Source organism: Ambystoma mexicanum, chromosome 9 (genome assembly GCF_040938575.1).
Source record: "Ambystoma mexicanum isolate Mex_15411 chromosome 9, UKY_AmexF1_1, whole genome shotgun sequence".
NCBI lineage: Eukaryota > Metazoa > Chordata > Amphibia > Caudata > Ambystomatidae > Ambystoma > Ambystoma mexicanum.
The window spans coordinates 287,588,138-287,613,687 of NC_090931.1; the positions used below are offsets into that span (position 1 = coordinate 287,588,138).

The 25,550-nt window shown below is 45.0% G+C and overlaps 1 protein-coding gene across 1 annotated transcript in view; it reads left to right on the forward strand.

The window, feature by feature from the left end:
- The window catches only part of DYNLL2 (dynein light chain LC8-type 2), a 46,002-nt gene extending 27,431 nt beyond the window's left edge, over nucleotides 1–18,571 (forward strand). The window contains exons 2-3 of the mRNA XM_069614662.1: nucleotides 1,111–1,249; nucleotides 16,825–18,571. Coding sequence (XP_069470763.1) covers nucleotides 1,118–1,249; nucleotides 16,825–16,962 — 270 coding nt within the window. The 5' untranslated portion in view covers nucleotides 1,111–1,117 and the 3' untranslated portion in view covers nucleotides 16,963–18,571. The remainder of the gene's footprint in view (nucleotides 1–1,110; nucleotides 1,250–16,824) is intronic.
- Nucleotides 18,572–25,550: the final 6,979 nt, after the last annotated feature.

A 25,550-nucleotide genomic window follows, 5' to 3' on the forward strand; every position in this document is an offset into this window, starting at 1 on the left:
GAAGCAAGTGGAAGGGGTTTTGGGGGAGGATGGGCGGGCAGGGTTGTGTTTTGACTAATGTGGTGGGGGTGTAACATGCAAAGCCACTTTCCTTTGGTCCTGACGAGAGCAGCCCCTGTCAATATAGGCCGAACAAAAGGTGGGTGCAGGTAACAGGCTGCATCATGAACTTAAATTTCTTCATCCGGGTGAAATCTGCAATGACCAATAACATAAGATTCAAGGCATGTCTTTGTCGTGAGGTTAACTTTCTCATCCCTACCCAAGAGCACTCGTAAGGTGAATCTCAATGAGATCAACTGTACATGGTTTTCCCCTCAGTCTGAATATTGCCAAGGTCCTAGCTGTAGTAGCGCTGCACTTCACGGGCTACTTTTTACAAATGGTTGCGTTTGTTTGTCCAGAAGGCATACAATACGGTTGATGCTGGTATTGATGACCAAGAATTATCAGCACTTCATCAGGGATGGTTTTTTTGTCCTAGAAGAACTGTACTGCAGAAAGAACTTTATCCATGCCATCAGGATTTCAGATTGTTCTGCAATTTGTTTCTGAGATTTAGAACTCTGTATTGTTTAGTACAACATGCATCACAATTCTTCACTTCAAGATTCATTAAAGCTGCTTCTGGGAGCATTCATGTACAAATGTATTGCTGCACTCCTCACCAGCAGAGCAGACATGTGCTGAGTTACTTAGCATGGGAAGGACGTTTATGTTCACTAGGCTAACACTACTGCAATGTTGTTGGGGTGGCAGGCTCACTTGCTTTGCCTGATGCAGTCCAGCTGTATACCTTTAGGCAGGAGGTAGTCCTTTTCTGTTTAAGCCACCTGTTGCAACCTCCCCAGAGAATTATGCAAATCAGCTATGTTGCACTTCTGCTTGCTGTAAATTGAGCTGCTGGATATCTGGCAGCGGGGTAGCATGGTGCATAAGGGACCAGACAGTGGTTCCAATTTCATTGGCTGCAGAATCTAGCATTTTTAGTTCTCTTCTGAACAATGTAAGCAGGGTAATGGACTGGCCTCAGCCCTACATAAACTGGCAACTGCTCATTGTTCGACAGTTAAGTGCTGCAAAGGTGACCTGTAACGTTTGTATTTTTAGGGTCACAATGTCTGACAGGAAGGCAGTAATCAAGAATGCAGACATGTCTGAGGACATGCAGCAAGATGCAGTCGACTGTGCCACACAGGCAATGGAGAAGTACAACATTGAGAAGGACATTGCAGCCTACATCAAGAAGGTATTTTCCATGTGCTGAAGGCAACTACCTGTTCCTACACTCCTCCCATTCTTGGGTTTGAAAATGTGCTGAAATCTGTAGTATCTGATGTAAACCTAGCCTGCCATTTTCTGTAACTTATTGGCTGTTCGTTTATTGTACCTTTTACTCCCAATCAGTCTTAGTTCAGTAGTCTGCAACCTTCTGCTCTCCAGATGTTTTTCTACAACTCCAATTAGCCCTTTGCTAGTCAATTCATGGGAGTTGTAGGCCAAAACATCCAGAGCCCACAGGTTGCAGAACCCTGCATTGGTCCATCCATGTAAACCTGTTGACCCTTGTCCAGTGTTCTGAGCCTGTGCACTGAACATTCTAGAACTGCAGTGTAAAAGTATTAGTTTCAGTTAATGCCAGCAAGCGCCTTGCTTTCACACGAATAGCCACATCAGAAATTCTCCTATAAGCCTCTCATTGAATGTCTTCTGCAAAATTGGTTGGGAGTTTAAGGAAGTTGGAGGGATTTTAAGTATTGCCCTTTTCTGTGCAGCATAGGATTAAAACAAAGCTAGTTTAGAATCCCTCTCGCAATGCAGTGCAGACACCTTAATACAGTATGTAGTTCGGACATGGTTAACTATTTGCAACTTCAGGTTCTGTTCATGATCTGGTGATGCCTGGTAACTGCATTTATTGCTTCAGATGAAAGTATTTTGAAAGCTACCCACCCTACCTGTTGGTTCGCAGTGATGGCTGAAGGGGTCTAAGCAGGATGTTCTAACGTGAAACTTTAATATGGGAGGGGCTTGGGTGTGCTATGCACAGCTTACTGGTCGTGGCTGCCATTTGGAGCATAGTCCATACAATAAAACATACTGCTTCTGAAGGGATTTTCAAGTTTTGGGAGCTTGATACCTAAACATGCCAGCTTTACCTTGTGGACGGACACGTTGTCTGTAGGATGTAAAGGTGTGAATACATTCCGTCATACAGTTTGAGCTCTAAAGGTTGCTGACGTTGGCACTGAAATGCCTTTTTTCTGCCATTGATATCACATTCCTATGATCCCTAGTCATGACATGTTGGTGCTCTCTGGAAGCACTCCTATTTGGGATCCAATTGACACGAGTGTTCAGTTGGATGGCTGCACATGTGTAGGGAAATGCATAGATATGTTGTCCTATTGGCAGAGGAAGGCTGTTGGGGGACACGCCATGATCTACTTGTGATGCTACATTTCTGTGAGCCCAGTCATGTACAAAGTGGTCATAGCCTGTAAATCATACAGCAGCTTCATATTTCCCTTTTACCAGAAGCCCATGATACGAGTCCTGAACCTAGGCATGAAGATAATGGCAGTGATGCACTTAATCTTGGTACCCAAAGCAATATTGCACATCACTATTGCAAGCATAGCTTAATGATCGCAAGCAGTAGGTGATGGTGTTCTTGGGCATGTAAAGCTAGTCGTGGCATTTGCCAAGGATGCAGTTTAATCCCCTCTTGATGCTCATGAGCCCGCTCCTTTATTTGACACCTTTGGCGGAACTTGTTCTGGGAAGGAATTTCTACATGTATGCAGCAACCACTCCATTTATCCTATGAATGGAATGGTACCACTCGAAATCCAATGGAGGGTATCGTGCATGGAGCAAGTTTTGTCTTGGATGTCTTTAATTGGCTGCCACTAAACACTCCACTCCAATGTTCTACAAAAACAGATTCATGCATCTGACTTCCCCCCTAATCCAATAGAGCACCGGCTTCTTGATTTGGGTACTTTTCCTGCATCTATAACGTCTGTAATCTGGGCATTTGGCTTCACTCGGACCCGACTATTACTAATCGAGTAAACTCATAAGCAGTTTCTTTAATTTGAAATCTATATAAAGGTTCCTCAACTATTTTACCTTTCCAGCAAGAGTGCTTTTTAAATAGAGTTGGATTACTGCAATTTGTTTTGGTTTGTCTCAAAGCTCTAAACTTCAACTAATCCAGAAGGACACTGCCAGACTTTGATTCTATTTAATCAGGCAGGCTCTTAGTTCTTCTTTCCTTAGACTTGGATTGGTTGCCTGTGGCAATAAAGATGCAATTTAAGATGGTACAACACATTTACTGTAGGGGACTGGCCTTAATTTGGAACCGCTTGGCGTGGTGCACCCCTAGCAGACAATTAAGATTGGCTTCTGCCAATCTGCTCAGTCGATCTGCTAGAATTAATTGTAAATGCCAGCATGAGAGGCCAATCCTTTAGCGTTTTGGTGCCAAAGCTCTAGAATGATCTCCGACATCTGACCACATATGATGCATTCCTCTTTGGCAGGGTATACACGTCCAGCGTTTGATCAAGATCTGTTTCTTTGCCATCTGTGTGCTACATGTCCTAGCAGTGGACATGTCACTATTTAGATTACACAAACCTTTTGGTGACCAAATGGCAAAAGCATAATTTACGTCAACAAACCTGGCATACTTGTCCAAAGTAGAATGACCGGAGATTGCAAAGGAAGAACTTTTAATGCAGGTCCAAGCAATCAAACATCACAATCTAATTATGCTGACACCTGACCAAGCCACTCGCATGTTAAACATTAGTGGACACTTGTCATGGGTCAGGCTACAACAAAATGTCTGCCTCTGGATTCTGCTAAGGTGTTCGCCTTGCATTTGTCAAAGGGTATTTGCTTTTTCATTCTGAGGATATTGCATCAATGGGTCCAACAAATATGCTAGCTACATCTCTGAAATGGTATTGCCAGTTAATGGGTAGCTGTCTTATATTTGGAATACACATGTATTCACAGGCAATGGAAAACACTGTGCTTAAGTGCCCCCAACCCTACAAATGTATCTGGCAGTGGTGACCGTGGCTGCCTTGAGACCAATTGAAATGTCCCAGGAGTAAGACTTGTCAGACCTATAAAGTTGCCCTGTCTACTAGAGCCTAGAAAAGATGAAGGGTGCCATACAATCAAAACATGCACTCTCCAGATGGGGGTTTGGTGCTCCAACTGCAGAAGTCGTGAAAATCTGCTGCACTCTGCCATTGTGGGAAGTCGGTTTCTCCCTTCATGAAGACAAGATTAACCCACCTATAGCAAGGATCGTGCCACAACACACTTTGAACAATTTCACAAATGTATTTCCATTAAGCTACTGGCAATACACTGTAGAAGAACCTTTCAAGAACTATTCTGTCCTTGACCTCAAAGTGGGGGTGCTCAGAAGTGATCCTTAAAATAAGCATGGTGAGTTTGAGGCTCGTGTCCAGACAATTTATCTTTTTAGGCTTTGAAGACCCAGCGCATAGCAGAAAAGTCTACCGAACATCTAGATGTTGTGGAGGTGATCGTGGTTGAGCTAGGGTCCACCTAATCCCTGGTGTAGGTATATACATGCACCCTCAACCCTTCCTAGGGGGGTCTGTATGCCCCTTGATGTCTTAATAATATATCCACAACAGGCTAAAAACCAGCCTGAAAATAGTATAAACTGTTGATCCAGGCCTGCTACCATAGGCATCTGCAAACTTCAAGAACAGTTTGGTCAATGTGTATTGCTTTATGGTACAGTTTGCATAAGGCCAAAATCCTACCAAGTCTTGAACGGAGAGGGCACCCTGTTAAGCAGGACTTCAGTCGATGGTACCAGCCAAAATGTATTGGACTGAAATTGCCTCTGATCAGATGGGGGGGGGGGGGAGGGTGGTAGGGTGAACAGTCTTGGAGTGGCAAAAGGGTTATGATGTGGTTTAAGGAGCTTCCTGAATTGTAATTGTTCTGCTATTCTTGCGGGAAGGGTTTTCAAGTGGCCTGCATGGGAATATCCTGCTGTCTGTTTTTGAAGCTCGCACACCTGATTGGTGTCAGCTAACCAAGTTGTCCAGTGTCTCAAGGAATTGAACAGCTCTTGTATGGGTCTAGTGCCACTGATCGGCTCATGGATTATGGTGATTTTAAGTAGAATTCTTGCTGGGCTTGACAATCTGCAAGTTCAGCAATGGTCTTTGGCCTGTGCTAGCCAAGCAGTTAAAATTTTGTATGTGCTGAAGTGCCTATTGCCTTTAGTTAGTCTAGCTTGTTACATTGCAGTAGTACTGCTTGGGCATTCACTAGAGAAGTAGGCTCCACCTGAGGAGCAATGGCATATTCCCTTTAACCTTAGACCCCCAGCTCTTTTGCTGGACTCGGGGTGTTTTAATTTTAAATCCTGAGTGGGAAATTTTCCTCACTGTTTTTCTGACTAGGAATTTTGTTTTACTGTGAAGTCTGGTAAACTCCATAGGCATCTGCTGTTTTGCATTGACGCACAGCACCTTTTGTGCAGTGACACTGAAGTCCCTTGGACTTAATTTTTGACTACATTATCTTGTGTTAACTACTGATGACCCCTGTCTTTTCCTTAGTGGGTCCATTCCACACCACCCCCTATGTGGAGACCTTTGGGGGCAGAGGTCATTATCCCACTTCTCATGTAACATAGACTAACTCACTTGAAGAGCTGTTGGAAGTGGTTTCTTTTTTACTACGTGTGCTATTTATCTGCAGGCTGAATCCTCGGCTGCAGTACAGCACTTAAGGATGACCAGAAATGTTCCTTTTTTTGCCATTTCTTGGGCTTTTACTGTTTGAATCCTTGGGCAGGCTTCAGCCGTGAAGCCCACCAGGCTCCAGTGTGTTGGGGAAGGCATGAAGTGAGGGAGGGTCCCAAAACTTCCATGTCTCCAGGTGTGCCTGAGTGAAACCGTTCTGATTGGCTGGCTGTCTTGGTGGACTGCCACCCTGATGGGTGATTGACAGCTTAGAGCTGCAAATGAATGGGAACTTAAAAGGCAAGGTTTTGGGGACTAGAAGCAGTCGACCACTGGAGGGACAGCAGCCAACAAAGACGTGAAGAGACGCTAGAAGCACCCTACCGGACCACGAAGGGCCCGGTGAAGCCCTGCAACTGTACTGACCCTGTTTTCGTTCTTACTGGGAAGACCCACACAGGATGACTTCCTCCCTTAGGCTGGTGGTGCCAACTAGCCTCAAGACAAAATTCCATTTTGGCGCAACCACCAACTTGCTGTGACTTCAAGGCTGCAGAATACCACCCGAGGACCCCTGACCATCATAGTGCAGCAAATCTAACAAAAACTTGTGTTGTGGCCATCCAGAGGATCCTAGAGAAGCAGGAAATCTTAATCCAGAGTCCAGGACCAAGGTATCCAGTCACTTCAGAGCTGTTCATTCTTCCTCTGGCACTGAAAAAAGCACCAAAACCACAAGGAGCTGCTGAATCGAAGAGAATCCATTGCTGCGGGTCCCTCTCGTGCTGTTGCAGGAGCTTACCAGACATCACCACAACAAAGGACCAGGCACAAGGATTTGCTGCCCTACAACCAGAAGGCATGCAGCTGGAACAAATTCTTCAGTTCACGTGGGGCTTATCTTGTGGTGCTTCCTACCTTGGAGTGTAATTTTAACCTCGTCAGAGTTGACCTCCACGCACTCGCGCTCACGTTTCAGCTTGGGCTTCAAGGTTACTCCTGAGTTGCTGTGATTTTCTATTTGAACTGACTATAGTGCATATTAAAACTTGCAGGTTTTAATTGTTGAACACTATTGCTGGATAAGACTGCCTGCAACCCCCACTATACTCTGAACTATAAACTCAATACTGCAGAAGGTTCTTACTACCTCAAATTGCATCATGTGCTGGATGTATAACCCATGAAAGAATTGCTCACTGGCTTTATTCACTTTTTTACTTAAATCCTAACTTGGGATAAATGTTACCATTAGTTGCTGGTTTTTAAAGAATTCTTTAAATATCTTTGTGTATATATCATTATTTATACATGTAAGTGTTTACTTGGGATACCTGTATTTATAGATTTCATTGTACAGCTCACCTTACCCCATTAAGATGAGCCTGGCTGCTCAGTCACACTAACGAGCTGTGTATCACAGGTCTATATTAAAAGGTGAGCTACCTAATACCAAGATGTCTGGTCCCACACCAGTTGGACTGCATCCATTCCTAGCGAACAGCCGCGGATGGTAAGGGGGTTAAATGATTCAACAATACCGAGTGGGCCAACCCAAAGTCAGATAAAGTAGAAAGTTGGGGTTTTAAATTCCTGGTTGCTGGGAGCTATTTAGCTCTTGCTCCTAGGCCAGGAGAATCTGGTTCACTTGAAACCAAGAGTTACTAGGAGCTAATTTCCCCAGTGCCTTACAAACATGCATATGACATTGAGTGTTAAGTGACACATGTATATTATGGGCAACATTAGTTTGTATCTCGTGTGGAAGTTGGTTTTGCGGTCGCTGTGTACTCTCCTGGTTCTTCTGCAGTAGGTCCTGCCTGCTGGGCTTTTCCTGACAACCATGAGCTGGTTTAAGCTCCTGCTCATTGAATCTGAAGTTTCCAGGAACACTATAAAAGTTTCCCATAAGCAAGAGCTACTGTCTGGCCTGAGGCGAAACGAAGTGGGGGGTTCCTGCTTCAGGTTTGAGAAGTTGGAGAAGGGTGTATTTGGGACTAAGGAGTCGATGATATGGTGGATGGGCCTCCAAGCCATTTCCTCCAGGGCCAGGATGACAGCCATGCATGATTCAGCTCAGTACTAGCGGCAGAACCAGTCATGGGGATTGGTACCCAGACATCAACCCAGGACGAATTACAACCTAGACCTGCAAATCGAATCCACGTTGCACAGGGGAAGAAGCACTGGTATCGGGAAAACCAAGTAACCCAGCCAAAGAATGCAGGTAGCTTGGCAACAGAGGCAGCTGGCAAAAACAGCTCCACGACAATGTGCTCAGGACATACGAAGATTAGGTGGTATGGTGACGACACAACACTCGGCCAGGCTTCCCCGCACTTCCCTCCCAGCTTGAAGCCCCCCCCGTAGGAGGGCAACATTGAAGCACAGCAAAGTATAAATCGATTTGCCTCCAAAATCAGAGCTAAATCACAGCTGCCAACAATCCTTGTAGGGTAATTGAATCGCCCTAGAACCAAAAATGGGGTGCTTTAAAAAAAAACTCCTTGGTCTGGCCTACTAAGAAGCCCATCTTCAGTGGCAAGGAAAAGAGTATGGTTACATGTGTTTTTTTTTTTTTTATTTTTTTTATTTTTTTTTTTAAATTAATCACAACAGTGACTTGTTGATGTCTAAATGCTTGTTTTTGGGATCCACCAAGCCCCCTTTTTAATTCATACTTCCCCACCACCCAAAACTAGTATTCCCATTCCCAACGACAGTTTTTAAAAATTAGTTTTTTAGACTTGGGTTCGTTAAAATGGTTTTAATTTTGACAATCGCTGCATATCCCGTACCACTGATATGTAGTCTGTAACAGAAGCCAGTTTAAAGTAAGGTATCCAAAATGGACCCGGTCTGACCTTGATATCAGATTTAATTGCACAAGGGGCTGACGGGGACAAGGGCAGTCAGCAGTACTGGCAGCAAGCGCTACCTGTGCGCAGTGTTTCTACAGTTTATTTCTGGAGGCGTGTGCAGAGCCTCTAGCCTTGAGCTTCAGAACACTTTCCCCTGCGAAGCTGGCTGACGAGGCAGTCGGCAGTCCGCGATCCTGCATGATCGTGTCGGGAGACTACTTCCACTGGAACTCTCCCTTTGGGAAATTGGCCCGGAGCTGAGGAAAATCAGACTGCGTGGAGTCCTTTTTCGAGGTCCCCTGCCTCCAGCCTCTGATGCTTATGGCAGCAGCTCCGGAGTCACTCAAAAGGAAACCACCAGCTGACGCGGTGGAAACGCGTAACCTATGGAGTGGAAGACTGCGCCAGCTGGGCCTCTCTGACAACATGCTCGCTTCCTCAGAGGGCCTCGACCAAGACGCCTCCCAGACGCCCCACAAGAGGAAAATCCTCACCGGCTGTAAAGCCCGTCGGAGGGGAGAGTACCGCATCCACATGCAGTGAGTGCCTTCAATTTCCCCCAATAGAGCTGGTGGGACTAAATCCCAGAAATAACTTTCAAAAAAGTAAAGGGGCTTCTGGCTCTCACAAAACTACTCAATCACTGCCCCCACCTTCCCTACCCCTAGAGACAACAAAGGGTGGGTGGACTGCTTCCCATCTTGCCTCAAATGAAGCCCCCTCTGGGTGGAGTTCTGCAGCCAGAGGCCAGTGTGACTTGGGAGGCAGTGTCTACTTCACGACCGTTGGGCTTGGTGGATCCCCTGTGGCGGCCTCCCTCGGCTGAAATGGCGGGCGGCTGCGCTGCCCACGAGGCCCCACAGGAGCTGTCTGCTCTTGGCGAGTGCCGGCCATGAAGCAGTGGCAATGATGCACAACATAAGGGGTTGGGAAGACCTGAAGACTCCGCCGGGAGGGGAGGTTTGCCATTCCTCTGCTCGCTCTTCGCCCTCCACCTCTCCTCCCTCAAGGGAGGAATTGCTTTCTCTTAAGGTTACTGGCGGTGAGTCCAATCTCGCCACAGGGAGCCAGCCCTACCCTCGCCCCCTCGAGACAGCAAGCTAGCGAACCCTCATCTCAGAGTCCTTGTCCTTCGGTAAACTTGAAGAGTTTATCAGATGCCCCTAGCAAGTGGATCCTAAGGCATCAAGTGTTCCTGCACAACTTTACTCACTGCGAGTAGCAGGTAATCCTCATAAACAGATCTCTAAAAGATCTGTTCGACCAAAGGTGCCATACAAGAGAAAGATGGTGGGTGGGAAAGACTCTCACACTCGAATGTCTCAATCTCCTTAAATACAATCAAGGAGTTTTTGGGGAAAAAAAACGTCATGAGGGCGAACGCCAACAGGACTTTTCTGATGCCGAGTTGCTGGCTATTGTGGAAGAAACAGCGACTCATTTGTCCCACTTCTACCTTCTAAGAATTCCCCTCCAGTAGAGGTTAATAGCAAAAAGAAGCCCTATTTAAGTCCATCAATAGGGCCAGTAAAATGGCACTTTGGAAAGCCCCCCCCCCCAGGGCCTGGAGACACTGAGGGAACGGTGGTAGAAGGGTTAATTGGCCCTCTGGAGAAAGGTTCCACCCTTGAAGAAAGGCCTAATCTTGAGGCGAATGGTGCATGCAACAACGTAGGCTCCCCCAAGAGTTAATGCCATCTGCCGAGGCCACAAGAGGGCCTAAAGAGGCAGACTGCTGAGCATACTCTGGATCCAGTCCCGCTTCCTCTGAAATAGCAGTCCAAGGACATTACGCCATCTAGCGAGTTGACTGACCTCTGCTTGCCCCAATCCACTGGCGGGGGTAAGGAAATAATGCTCCTCCACCAACCAATTTGACTCCCAACAGCACCCCTCGAGCGAACAAAATTAACTATGGAATATCAACCAATGGATCTGGCAACTTCAAAGACACAACCCTGGGCTGGCTCGTAGTGTAAGATCTCCTTTGAAGCAGAGACGATTGAGCAAAATTATGCAAAGGCTGATACAGCATGCCTACAAAAAGCTGGATCCTAGGACTATCCAAACAATTGCTCTGGCGCCTTTTGGGAAGCTTTATGAAGCCATCAATGACACTCAAAGACCAAAATACCTTGATTGCATTCATGCACACTAAACCTAATTACTTGGAAGGTTTTGTGTCTGCATCACGATCCTGCTGTTACGATGGCCGAGAGCACCTAGGATCTACAAGATCAGTTTACACTTCTAAAGGGCCGGATTCTGGATTATTTGATCTGAAAATGATCTCTGTATCCTCGCAAGGAACTCACAACTGATCAACATCAGATGAAGGGAGATCCTAGATCGGGGAAAAGCCTCTTTGGCTGGGGCCTTGGCCCTAAAATCCCAGCGAGCGACATCTCCACTCGATAATCCGATTTCTTTGCCTCAAGGACAACCCAAGGACAGCCAAATAACATCAGATCCGCAGCCCAAGACCTTGGAAAAAACTGCTCAGTGATCTGTAATTTGCCGGAGGAGGTGTAAATACAACCTGCCTCAAAACAAACTCCAACATTTAAGATCCCTTCGACTTTCCAAATCTTACAGCACAAAGGATCTTCATTACCAACGCAAAAGAGAAGTAAGATGCAAAAAGCTCAATCGAGCACCAAGGGTTGCAGTGACACAGTCCCTCCAATTCAGGACAATAAAAGCAACACGAGACCGAAAAAGACACTCCAAAAAAGCATATTCAAACTGAAGTCCAGAGAGCTCTCCAGTCGGGACAGGCCGTGCAACGCCTCTGATAGCTCAATAGACCTATTGAACATGAGTATTTACACCGGAAGAATCAGAAATACCGACCACTTGTCGTCAAAGGGGAAAAACCGAATCTCAAGAAAATAGAACTTCAGAAGAACCGCTTTGATCTTATTCAGATGCGCCAGAGTAGATGAAGGGGAATCTAGAAGCAGAGTGTGAAAGTCCCACTCATATCAGGACTCCGGCCTACAAAGCAGAATGACCTTCTCAAGACAAGAGATGAGAGGGAGCGTCGACGAAGTAATGATGGAAAACCTCATAGGGACGCCCCTCTTGGTCAATTAGGAATTCAAGAAAAGTCTCAATCGAACAATCACCAGGAAAACGCAAAGGAGCGGAGCTGTTTGCCAAGACAAACAGAAGTACATTATAAATCCAGAGTGCATGACTCTGTGGAACAAACCCAGTCACTCAGAGGAAAATTTCAGACGCACTCACTGGGATACGGGGCAAATGATTGAAGTTAAAGTTCTCGTTGAGCAAAGGACCAAGAAGAGCCGGACAATTGGGTATTGAATCGTGGGGCATTATCGCCTTTCGCATATCAACATTACGAAACATCAATAGAGCCAAACCCTAATGGAAGGAAGGACGACTCCTACCTACATAGATTCAATCTATATCCAGCAACAAATATGGAGCGCGAGAGACACTAACATGGGACCTGACCAGAACATTAGGCGACATCTGTTCGAAATCTCAGCCGGAAAGGACGCCTCAATCGGAAGTTATTCAGGTTTAAGGGGCAGGATTGTGCCCGCCAATGGTCGGACTTTTCGAGGAAGTATTCAACGCAAGAGTGATAGACAATTACCCAGATCAGGAAATTTTGACTCCACTTCTCGATTTAAACACAGCACTTAGCTAGATCCCCCCCCCCCCCCCCCCCACCACCACAGGAAATCAAGGAAAGACTGGGAAGCTCCAATGGCAGAAACTCGCTGCTCTATCCACCGGTTCCAATTGGTGGATCCACCGCAAGACAGGAAAGGATCAAGAGGCAAGAAGGCTGTCTTTCAATAACAATCTAAAAAGGGACCGGATGAAAGTCCCTATAGCGCAATTGGAAATGGCCATCACAAGGGACAAGCAGACTGGCCGAGCTATTGACAAGCCTGCTCTGTACTGTCTACAAGAAACATGGCTGATGGAAAAACCGGTTTTGGCGACCAATTGGCCCATTCACCAGCCCATAAAGCAAACAAGGGCAGACCTAGATCAGGCCTCATTACCACCAAAAGATCAGGGAGCAGATTAAACCTGACTAAAGTACTCAAAGCATTGGAATTTATTCTGGCAACAACCATTGCCTGGGCTACCACTCTGAATCCCATGCTAACCAATCCGCAGGCTGAGATTCTGTTAATATACTGGAACCCTAAACGGGTGACCAATGACTTCATCAACCAAGTGGACTCTCTAATTGACGAAAGTCATGTCATAATCGTGGGAGACTTAAACCTTGACATAACTCGGGTCTCCATTCTCCACATGGTGGGTCTCGATGGATCAATCTTAAAAAATCGAGAAATTTCGAATCTTGAGCAGTAGGTTGGGCCCAAAGAGGAACAAATCCCGACATGGGGGAGAGAACCAAAAAGCCACCATCTACATCGGATTTCATGCAACTTCTTGACCTTAAAGGAATCTTTTGAAATGACCAGGACTAAACATAGCGATCATAACATCTTGTCACTTACCTGGTCTTCTAACAGGGCAGAGGCCAGCTATACCACCCCTAACTTGGAAGTTAATCAAAGTGGCACGAGGCTAAGATTGCCAGAAACAGCAATCGTAACTCACCAGGATGTGTATGGAGGAAAAGGGCAGAGAACCTACTGAGGCCAAACATGTAGCTGATTACACAAGTGTTATCCGTATTTAGACCCAGGAAAGGAATGAAGAGTGCAGACAAATCGTCCTGCTCACATGTACAACAAACTGGTAGCCAAAAGTTGGGTGAGAAAACGGGACACTGCAAAATCTAACTGGATACAAAAAACTAACTCCAACGCTTGCAGGAAGACGCAGAGCAAATGCTTTGCACAATTTGTGGAAAAAACACTCAAGACTTCCGGACTCTTATAAAAGGCAAAGCAATTGATGAACCAAGTGCTCAAACTCCATTGGGGTACAAACATGGGAATCACACTAAGATCTTTATGGTATACCAGAGATTGGGACGGACCCCCAGCCTATTGGATCAAGGAATACCTGGGCCATTCCGACTGACCTGGAAATGATCCAATGGGAAATAACTCAACAGATCCAGGGCTGTGGGCCCGGACGGCATCACTAACTTCGACCTGAAAAAAAACATAGAATCCTGGTCCGCTTTCATAAAAGGAGGTCTTCACGAGTCATCAGCAATTCCTCCCTCCTGGAAGAAGGCGATCGTGGTGCTAGTCTTTAAGAAAGGCTCTAAAGACAATCCTTCACATTACCGCCCAATTTGGAGCCCTAATCCTGGACAGTCTACAAACTTGGCTATCTACATCTGCCCTGATGGACCCACTACAGGAGGGATTTGTCGGGATGACAAACCTTCTGTCTGAGTATTAAAAGCCAAGTCCTGGAGGGCCGTCCTAAAATCTATACGGCCTTTGATCGAGTAGGTAGATCCATCCTGTGGGCCAAATTACACCATCCCTGCTGAGATCCTGGACCCAATAAAGGCCCCGTAGACTGAAGCCTCGCTGTGTCCACCTGAACAATCGAGTCCAACTTTCCCTGTCTTGAGACATGAGGAGAGGGGTTAAACGAGGCCGCCCACTGGTCCCATCAAAGGATTGTGAGGGCAGAATTCGTTCTTTTCCCCACTACATTGGGAGAGAAAAATTTCAAGGTTGCTGTATGCAGGTGATATCATTCTCCTGGACCTCACGCCGATAGGCCTACAGAGGCAGATTAACAACCTAGATGCATACCTGGAAAGAAAATCGCCGCCTGATGAATCAATCATGACAATGGGAAAGAATATCCGGAACACTGAGAAATTCACTTGGTCAGTGGGTAATCAACAATTGGAAATTGTAAACCACTTCAAATATCTCAGCATTATCTTGAATAAAAGCAGTAAGGAAGTGCCAATGCAGGACAACCTGACAAACTTGCCTCCTAATTTCTCAGTCCCGAGCAGTGTCAAACAAATTTGGACACTTCACTGTCCCAGTACTAACTTTTTATAAAACTAAAGTTGTACCTAGTATAACCTATGGGGCCGAAGCTTTACCTGAACTTCCCATACATTTCTGGCTGAAAGTCAAAGGGCTGTACTGGAGAAAGGTCCTTAATCTCCCACAGTCCCTTCCAATTGTTCTGATCAGAAGAGAGCCTTCACTCCAGTCCTTTGGATCTATTGTGGCATGGAATGAAATCATGCTGTATCGTAAAATCCTGCTACCCAGCGCTCCACTAATCCTGAAAGAAATGCATCGGGAAATACTAGCAGGATCTTGCAAGATGCTTGAAGACTGGGTGGGAAGGATTCAAACGATTTTGCATTGGGTGGGCAGCTCAAGCGAAGAACTTATTCAGAATCCAGTGAACATATCCTGGAGAAAGACTGGATTGATATGCTGGAAAAATCAGCATCCTCTAAATTGACACAAGACTTGCCCCTCTTCTGGACCAAAACGAATCAATCCATCTTATCTGCTGAAATGTCCGAATAAGAGACTGCAAATTTCTTGAATGTGTTTGAACCTCTTATTGTCAAGAAGGAAGCAATCCGAAGAAAAAACATGCAGATTTTGCAAGCCTTCGAATGCGTTGGAATCCGTCAAATTTATTATTGCACTGTCTGGGGGTATCAGCCGGCCACTCTACACACCTTGGACACTTGTTTGGAAACTTAAGCTGCTATGATGAAGAGGACTGGTGGTGCTGCCTCAATGGTGGGGGGGAAAAACGTCCTGGGTCATCGTGGTAGTTGGATTCTTTCAAGCTATTGGCTTCCTAACCTGATGGGTACAGGTTATCAAAACGTTCCTAATTTCCCCCTTGATTACCGACACCGAGTAAGCCTGGGACAAAGACTTCTAAAAGAAGAAATGACTGTTTCTTGAAGAGAAATGGCTCTTGTAAAAATTGTTTAATTGAATCAAGTAACACAAATATATTTAATTGCACATCCTTTGAATATATCAATTTTATTGGTCACCTTGTGGGGTCAACCTTCCCTTCATCTGTTTCTTGCAGGTATAGATCATTTGCGTGCAAAAGTTGCATGTCGTAAGTGCGCGCAGTCGGCACCTCTGGAACACCTATGTCTTGCAGTAAGTAGGTCTTGTGCCTTTATAGCATAATTTATTGTCTTAAAACGTGGCTGTAATGTAAAATCAGAATATCCCACTAAGTGTTTCTCGCCATTTATGTTAAGGAAAATAAAAATCTCAAGTTAAAACTGAACCTCTTGGTCTGACTTTTATTTCACAGTAACTTTATTTGGCTACTTTTCGGATTAACGTATGAGCTACTGTTGCTACCAATATCCATCCATTTACTATGGCTTCCAGATAGGCCGTGCACACTTCCAACTAAAACAAAGGCCATGCCCACATGTGCCTAATACCAAGGCAAGCGGGAGAAGTTTCTCCTTTATTTTAATATCCAGCAGCAGACTTTCCTTGGCTGCTCGGGACCGACTGGCAAGACTGCTGCTCCGGTGCTTATGGCGATGTTAAATGTACATGTTTCGGCATTTACAATTGAACTTCAAATGGTGTGGTCACGCTTTAGAATAGTACTTTAGCTACACTATGCAAATATCAGGTCTGTGTGTGATGTACTGCATGATCCACTTAGTCCAGTAATCTCACAACAGGTGCATACTTTACTCCATGTAAATAATGGCATTACGAAAATGAACTTCTTGCAGCTGCCTTTTTTTTTGCGATCAGCAAATGCATACACTTCCCAAGAGCAAATGCTCAGGTATGAATCTGTCTGCCTACCTTTGTCTTAATGGAGTTAGTTTTATTACAGTTGGGTGGATAAGGTGTTGCTATACATTAATGGCTCATGCCAATAGCTGGTACATTCTGCAGTTATTTAGCAATACTCCTCAGTCTTGGACAAATGTCCATGCTGAGGAGTTATGGGGAGGGGGGGCAGTTGTCAAAACATCAGGTTGCAGACCCGTGCGTGATCCAAACTAGTAGAGGTCAGATGTTGAGACAACTTGAATTGAGCGCAACAAAGGCTATTCGTTACTGGGTAATGCGTTCAGAAACAAGTGAAGGGGGGGGTGAAGGCAGTGGGTTAATGGGCAAAATAAACTTGAAACCAATCTAGATCATTACTGATTCCTAGTTATTTAGTTCGCAGGAACAAAGATTACTTTAACATGTAAACTGCCTGCAATCAAACTATATACTTTTTTTTTGTCTCAGGAATTTGACAAGAAGTACAACCCAACTTGGCACTGCATAGTGGGAAGAAATTTCGGGAGTTACGTAACACACGAGACAAAGCACTTCATCTACTTCTATTTGGGTCAAGTTGCAATTCTGCTCTTCAAATCTGGATAGGCAACAAGGACTGAGTGAAACCTGGACTGTGATGCACTGATGGCTGAAGCCAGAACCACCTGTAAAATGGCTGTGCAGCTGCATGGACTGTAATTTAATGTGTATGTAGAGTACAATGACTGTAATGTTGCCTGAAAAGAAGGCAGCATTTTGTTTTTCCTTTTGGTTGTTGCTTTCTTCAGTTGTATCTCACTAGGAAACAATGTAACTGCTCAACAATGGCCTTTTCAATGGTGAGAAAATAAAGTGTTACTCCATTAACCCTTGTTAACATTTCTATTCGGACATACCAAAGCAAGTAGCTAAACACACGTTGTGAATTTTTGTACTTTGTTTAGGTCATCCCAACCAGTGCACGTTCGCTGTTAGCTGGTATTGGTTGGTAAAGTATTACCATGTTTAGACACTTGCTTATTGCAGTTTGCTTTACAAATTGGGTGGAGTTTTAATACTGAATTCCACATGTCTGTCTTTGGCACATCTATGAATTTCACTACTGGTCTATATATTTCAGACCAAGCCTTCATTTCACAAACTCTACTTTTGTAAGTGATGGGTAACTGAGTCCATTTCGAACCAGCCAGCTGGTGATGAAAGCCTAAAGACTTCAATCCCACTACCCATTTTCTGCTTCTGTCTTGTCCGGTAGGTTTGTTTGACCAGAAAGGTTTGCCTCGTCTTCATCAGTTAGATTTGTCCGAAATTATGTACACATGGCAATTATGTGAGTGAAATCCTTCATTAATATTTTTGATGTACAGTTTGATATTAATGTTTCCAAAAGGTATGGCTTGCATGAGACTAGAGCACTAGGATGTGCAGCAAGTATTGAGTCTTGTTGGCTAATTTTAAACTTTGCCACTGAAGGGGGGGGGCAGGGTTAATGGTGCTTGCAAGCTATTGTTACATGACATTCTCCTTTTGTTTACGGCCTTGACTTGCCAAGGTGTCCCATCTGCAAATCACTAATCTTTGTTGCTGTCATGTCTTCATTTGTGCTGCACCATTCTCATTGAACTAATCTCAACTACAGTAGCCCACTGCCCCATTGCTTTCATGGTAATTTTGTCCTGTGATGCCTACTAGGTATAAACACTGTGGATCAATGGATATGGCAATACATTGCCAATGTGGACTAAGGCAATAACCTTTGGAGGCATTTAACTGTTTGTTCTAATCTGCAGACTAGTAGGTACACTAGTTTGGTCAGATTATGGAAAATTCTATTTTATTGTGCTCATTCAAATCAGGTTTATGTCAATCAGTATTTATTTTAACTGTCGATTGTTTTTCTGTACAGTTCCTGGCAGTTGCATGCCTAATGTAGAAGGGCAGATGTCACCAAGGAGTTTGCTCTTGTTGTGCCTGTGGGAATCATTTTTGTGCCTGCTGCCCTGCGGACTAGACCTTTTGCACCTGATGTGACATCACTAGCTCTTGGGTGTTCTAGAATGTATTTGTTTTTTGTTTGTACTACATTTTGGTATCTGCAGTCACTCGGATAGCACAAGAACAGCTGTACTAGTTTGAGTGTTACGTGTATGCTGGTTATTTTCTTATGTAAAGCAGTTTCTTTTGTGACAGGCTGAATAAAATTTGGTTTCCTTGACCTGCGTTAAAATGCTGTTTGTGGGGGAAGGGATTGTATTGGCAGTTACTGACACCCATGCACACTACCAAGTGCCTGATAAAATCATGACATTGGAGCTCTAAAGTTACTTAAAAGTGACTGAAATGCTCTTGGTCTATGTTCAACCTTCACTAGGACAGCATTGCCTTTTTGTATGATGACTAATGGAACTCGCTGACCCACCATCCAGTACTTTCTAAAATAGTGTTAATTTTTACTAAAGCACCCCATTCTAAAAAGATTTGCAATAATCCTACAACTATTAAACAAGGACTGTTTACAACCACATCTTGATTTCGACCATAGCCTCCTAATCGACATTTGATAACTGTATCCCAAAAATGACTCCTTGCTGCTTATCCTTATCAAATGCTTCTGAAACCCTTGTCACCCATCGATGGAGATAATAAATGTCTCATGTTTCCAAAACCAGCCTGCATCCTGTTGAAAGCATGGAATGATCTTTACAAGGCAGCCAGGTGCAAAATATTCCTGGGAATAATTCTCCAAGCAGGTGGATTGAGAGGTTGAAGAAAACTAGTTTTGTGATGACAGGTTCTTGACTATTGAGCATTTTAGGAGCTAGGATTTAATCCAACATTGTGTTTACAGTTTTCATCCAACTTTGGGATATTCCATGGGATGGGAACAAACAATTTAGTTGCAATACAAACCTACCTGTGGTATTTTCTGTGGTCTAGATCGGATGCGTGGCTCCAGCAGATTTCTTTCTTGCACTAGTCGCATTACCTTTGCCTGGGCTTTGCAGTTGGTTTTTCCTGGTTGTTACTTGCTTGTGCAAATTTCTATGCAGCATTGAACCCCACTTGCTGTCGCACATGTTTTGGTCCTGATTTTTGACACCTGGTTGTACTGCAATGACTTCTTGGTACATGTTTGGTAACCAGCTTTTGTGTAGGGAGGCTTTGCCTGACCTGTTAGAAAAATTCACTCAAGAGACCAGTAAATTACTCCTTTTTTAAGGTAACGCATCTGGGGGCTGATTTCCAAGACTGGTCCTGGTGATAGAAGAATCCCTAGGAAAACAAACACCAGCAAGGCCAAGGAGCCCTCTTGCCAGGGGTTGATAAAACTATCGGGAAAATCTGAGGTTTCCTGTGGCTTAAAAGAGCACTATACACAGGCCTCCTGTGGGGCTAATTTCACCGGGGGGCCCTGAGATCCCTCTAGCAGGGAACATTCCACTGGTGCTGCAGAGGTTTTCATGTAGCTCAAGCTGGGAAACTTCCTCAATTCACAGCAAAACCTCAGCCCCAAAGGGCATTACCTTGGGAGCCTAGGCCCATTGGGCTGTGACTAAGGCAACACTATTAAATCATTGTATGCACCCGTTTTTAAAGCATGTTCCAGGTTCTCTCTGGGTAGAGAAACGTTGCTCTGAGGGTTGAGTGGCCAAATGAAGGCAATTAAAGTATCCTCGTGTTTTCTACACTTCGATTTGCTATGCCAAAAGCAAACAAGATGGGCCTGCACACCATTTTAGACCTAGCAAGACTTCTTACTGGCTCAGGAGGAGGCTCTTCTCCTGTACCCCTCCCATTGATTGCTTGAGTTTGGCAACATGGGTCCTGAAGTTGGGTCACTTGGTCTATCACGTGAACTTCTGGGTCATCGGCAATTAACTCTATCAAGTGGCTTAGATTCTGCAACTGGAGCTTGGCTAAGGACAATTCCCCGGTTTGGGGGTGGGGACAGTCTGTTTTGGGTGGTAGGTGGCATCCTGCCATACAGTGTTGGGCATACATAACTACTCAATCTTATTTAGTAGTTAGTATTTACTTTATTTATATTGCACACCTGGCCTGGGGACATCTGGGCGCATTTCTTACAAAGTTACAGATAATATCAATACAGGTCTTGGAGGTACAAAGTGGTACATATATTCCATATATTATACAGACCCATTTGTAGTGTTTAGAGAAAGATATCGGCATGTAAGGTATTTACAGAGAATAAGTTGCCAAAGTAGGACAGATTATAACATCGGGTCCCAATTTTGCTAAAGTATTTACAGAAATTTAAAGAATCTTTACATTAGGTGGTGGAGGAGGCGAAGTCCTGCTCGGTGAGCCATAGTTTAGCTTTGTTCTTGAAAGCAAGGTAAGTTTCAGCTCTGAGTGTTAGGCAGTGTGTTCCATAGTTTGGAGGGGAGGACTGGGAAACGGGGCACCCCCAGCTTTCTGTAATTTAAATCTGGGTGTGGCAAGTGAATGGGCTTGTGCAGATCTGAGTGGTCAGGTGGCCGTGTGCTGTGAGGCGGTTGGCCAAGTAATTGGGTGCCTGGTTGGCTAAACAAAGTGCGAGTTTTGTGAGCTTGAGTGCAACCGGGAGCCAGTGAACACTGTCTCTTATCGGAGATATAAGATGCTCTAGGAATATTGAGGGCTGCTCTAATAGCATTATTCTGAGTTACTTGTAGTTTATTGATGTGACTGGTGCCCAAGTAGGGCATTGCAGTAGTCAACTTTAGCCAGGAGCGTTCTTGCAAGGATAATGCTGTTTGAGGCAGTAGGGAACGGTCTGCAAGCTGTGGGGGGTTTGCATGTGTATGCAGATGCTGAGACCATTGCATCGACTTGTCTAGTCAGCGAGAGGGTCCAGTCCAGATGGAAGCCAATGGTTTTGGTATTTGTAACCTTAATGGTATTCCTTTCAATGCTGAAAGCTTTAATGGGGGGGGGGGTCCAGTTAAGTTTAAGGTGGGAACCTAAGATAATTAGCTCAGTCTTATCATTTAAGCATAGTCTGTGATGTGCCATCCAGCTGAATGACTGAATAAGAGCTTTAGAGTCGATTTCCTGGTCTCCAGTGATTGGAATGAGTATCTGGGTGTCATCTGCATAGTTAGTGTAGGTGCCATCCAGATAGTCAAATATCAAATAGTGGTTTTGTGAACACATTATACAATGCGGGTGAAACACAAGATCCTTGCGGGACCACACGTGACTGGTGGATGCAGAAGGGGAATACCTGCATGGTTCTGTTTGCCAAGAAGGAACTGATCTACGAGGTGGCTTCGTCTGAAGTGGGCAGCCGTTTTTAGGTGATGGCAGAGAATTCAATGGTTAACCAGGTTGAAGGCTGCAGAGGTCTAGTAAGGCTAGCTTGCCATGGTCTTTAAGGTCCTCATTTGTGTTTTTAGGTCAATGAGGGCAGTCTGTTCCATGTCTGGGGTGGAAGCCTGATTGCCGGAGACTGAGGAGTTTGTTAGATTCGAGGTAGTCCTGGATTTGTAAATGTGCTGCTCGGTCTAAGATTTTCAAGAGAAAAGGCACTGGTAATGGGCCTGTAGTTTGAGGTGTTGCTTGGATCAAGGGTAGGTTTTCTGATTAGGGGATGACGCACGCATCTTTGAGATTATCCGGGACAGTACCGGATTTGAATGAGGCATTAATGACGGTAATAAATGGGGCTAGGTCATGGGCAGCTTCCTTGATGAGTTGCAGGGCAAGAATTGCCTTGACAGTTGGTATGTTTGAGCTTTTTAATGAGGTTTTCCACTTCCCAAATAGACAAAGGGGAGAAACTGAATGGTTTGCCAGGATGGGTGGGTGCAAGGTGATTGAGATTGGGTGTGGTAGAGGGTGGGTCTGCAAGCAGGCCTCATTCTTTTTAATTTTAGTCTTCCGTGTAGTTTATCGAGGTGCATTTTGGATATTAGCAAACTAAGATGTATACCGTGATGCCCAAGGGTTTGGGCGTATAATCAAATGCAATAAATGTACCATAGTGTCTGTAGTGCATTGACAATGGGGTTTATGGGAGATTGAAGCTCTTTAAAAATCTTGAAGAGCTCTTTAGTATTAAATTCTGCCTGCAGGATGCGTTTATTGTAAACATCCTTTGCTGTGAGTATCGGAGTATCACTTCCTTTTTAGTTGGAAGAGGTGGTAATTGGCGTACTTTTATTGGTGCATGACTTTTTCCATTGTGATTCTGCATTTCTTTTTGCTTTGCGTAAATCTCTCAGCTTTGGTGTGAACCACGAGTTGAGCTGGGCACATGTTTTAGAGGGACAATACATAGAGTTTAATGCTTTTTGGATCGTTTGGTTGTAGATATCAATACTGTTGGATCAGAGCAGGATACAGCAGTGTTGAGAAGGGGAAGGATTAGTGGTAGTTTCTCCTTCATTATGTCCTTCTTATTGTGGGTTTGGGTGGAAGGTGCAATACTAGGTTTAGGATTTGAAGGTGATGCTTTGACAGTGAAGGTTATTTTATGATCAGACCATACGCAAGGTGTGATAGAAATCAGGTTAATACTGCAGTTAAGATCCAATCGAGGGTTCTCCCTTTGTGTGTAGGCTCATGGATGTGGTGGTCAAAACCTAAATTGTGCAGAGAGCTGGCAAAAGTCCAGGGCTTTGAGGTAATTCGGTTCTTGGAAACCAAGATTGAGGTCCTCGAAGTCTAATTTAAGAATTAGGTTTGGTGTTTGATATATCTTCAGCAAAGGAGATGGGTCCTGGTGGGCGATAAATGAGATGCACTGTGGTGGTTTGATTAGGAGATAGAGGTAACTTAACCAGATTCCTTCTGCTGAACTAGTATTGGTTGAGTTTTTAAAGATTAATGCAACGCCTCCACCTTTGACTGGTTAGTGTACCTGTTGCATCTAATGATGGCATAGTTATCTGGTATTGCTAAAGCCAATGATGGTCCGGATGCCTCTTGCAGCCATGTCTCGGTGACGGCTAGGAAGTAGACGTCGGCGATGTCGCGCACATGCGCTGGGAGTGATCTGGTGTTGACAAGGGCCCCTTTAATCGTGGTATCTTTTACCTAGGGCGAGCTTTTCGCGTGGCTGGTGGTTCTTTTTTGAAAGGGTAGAGGTGGAGTTATATGTTCTGTTAGATAGGGTTGTAGTCAAGGGGGTTTTACTTTCAGATAGAGGGGAGAGTTGGCTTGATTTGCTAAATATGGAGCCTAGTCTTGGGTTACTAAGGTTGAGTGCACATGGTTGGATGGGCGTGGGTTTGTGCGCAATTGTTCGAGCCATAGGGCTGGTGAGTTCAAGTATGGATTGATCCAGGGTGTAATGTACTTCGGCTGGAATCTATGCAGCGTGGGAATGTATGATTTAAATGTAGGGGCGCAGTTCAGTGAGGAGGGTTAAGTGCAGCCGGAGTGACTATGCCAGTTTGGGATGAGGGATTGTGTGTAGAAATGCAAGGTGCGTGCAATGTTAGTTTAGAGATTGAGGATATGGTCAGGAGGAATACATAGTAAATGTGATGTAGCCCATACATAGTTAAGAGGCTGTCGTGTGGTTGGAGCATACGGGAACACACAGATTATAGATTTTGGTGCCGCTTAGCATAGGGTTTACAGAACCAAGGTTGGCAAGCACATGGTTTAAGTTGCAAGAGGTTGGAGTTCAAGATTGCAAGAGTTCACATTGATTAGCAGTCCAACATTTTAATGTGATCACCAAATGATCATGTGATAACAGTTAATGTAGTGAGGTCCGATTATTGCACACATTAGAGCAGGAATACACTTGAGGTCCGGGAGGTGCATATGTGGTCTGCAAAATGGTTTGTTAAGCTGATTGGTAATATGAGACAATTAGCATGATGTGCAGGGTGAGGGCATACTAATCCAAGTGATGGTAAAGTGAAGATAGTGGCCACTATGGGAGTCTGTTGCTGACTATGACATGGTAAATATTTGGGTACATTTCAAGCAGTGAAGTGTCGGCAATGCATATACTGGCTGTGCACGCAGGTACATTGAAGTCATAAATGTAATCTCGCAACAACGTGACATACAGGCAGTTCAAAGAGTGCTGTTGCTATATTGTGCGATGTAACAGTAACCAGGGCTTATTTGATCTCTAATCCAGGTCATTTTGATGGGGTGTGACACTTTGGTTTGTGGTCCTTGCTTGAATTTGTTCAAGCCAATGGCGATGGTGGATATCCTGGATGGGAGTCTTTCTTATTGCAATCTCTTCAGTAGTATTGTGCACTGTGAATGCCCCAGGGGGAGCCCCTTCGCATGAAGCGAAGAGGCTGCTATCGAACAGGCCCCCTGGGGGTGGTACAGTGGGAGGCTCTAATGGGGAGAGACTCCCCATTTGTGGTTAAGGACAAACGTCTAAGTAGGGTCAACCATATTGACACCTTTGCTACTGTCCTGGCTGACTTCTGCAACCACTCATTCGCCTCTGGAGCCCCCCCCTCCTCTGAAGTACTCTTGTGCACCCTCTTCGCAAGATACAGCTAACTATAGCCCACTCTCTATCCCTCCTTTCCTGGACTAACTCCTGGCTATCTTCCAGCTTGATCTTAACACTGTTAGCTGTTTCCATGACCATCAGTCTTGTTTCAGAGCAGCCAGAAGCATGGAAACTGCTCTCCTGAACATCTCTGAAGACCTGTTCTAATCTCCCCTCTGTCCTCGTCCAACTTGATCTCGCTTCTCCCCTTGACAAGGTCAACCATGCCATCATGTTCATCTGCTTCCCTGATAACCTGAGTATCACTGAGGCCCTGGCCTGGCTGACCTTCCCCCCTCCAAGGGACAACTTTGGTCCTGCATGTCATCTATTTCACGAAACTTGTGGTGGTCCCAGGGGTCTAGCCGCTCTCCCTGGCTTGTCGACCAATACCTGGCACCCCTTGCATTGCCGCTCTCCTCCAATTTTCAATGTTATGCGGATGACCCTGCACTCGTTTTCAGGCTCCCTTCTACCACATGCCCTTTAATCCCTGAGTCTGCAATCCAGTGTTGTGCAGCCAACGACTTCTGACTTAATGTAAGACGGATCTGTCTCATTGGCACTCCCTTCACCTTCCTTTCACTCTCTGGCTGGTCTCCCTTGGCCCTCTCCCTGCTTGCACCTGTGAGGCTAAGAACTTCAGAGTCATTTCACTCCACGCTTTCCTTTTCTCCATACATCTGACGTCTCTGCCAACTGCACTCCCTCTGAG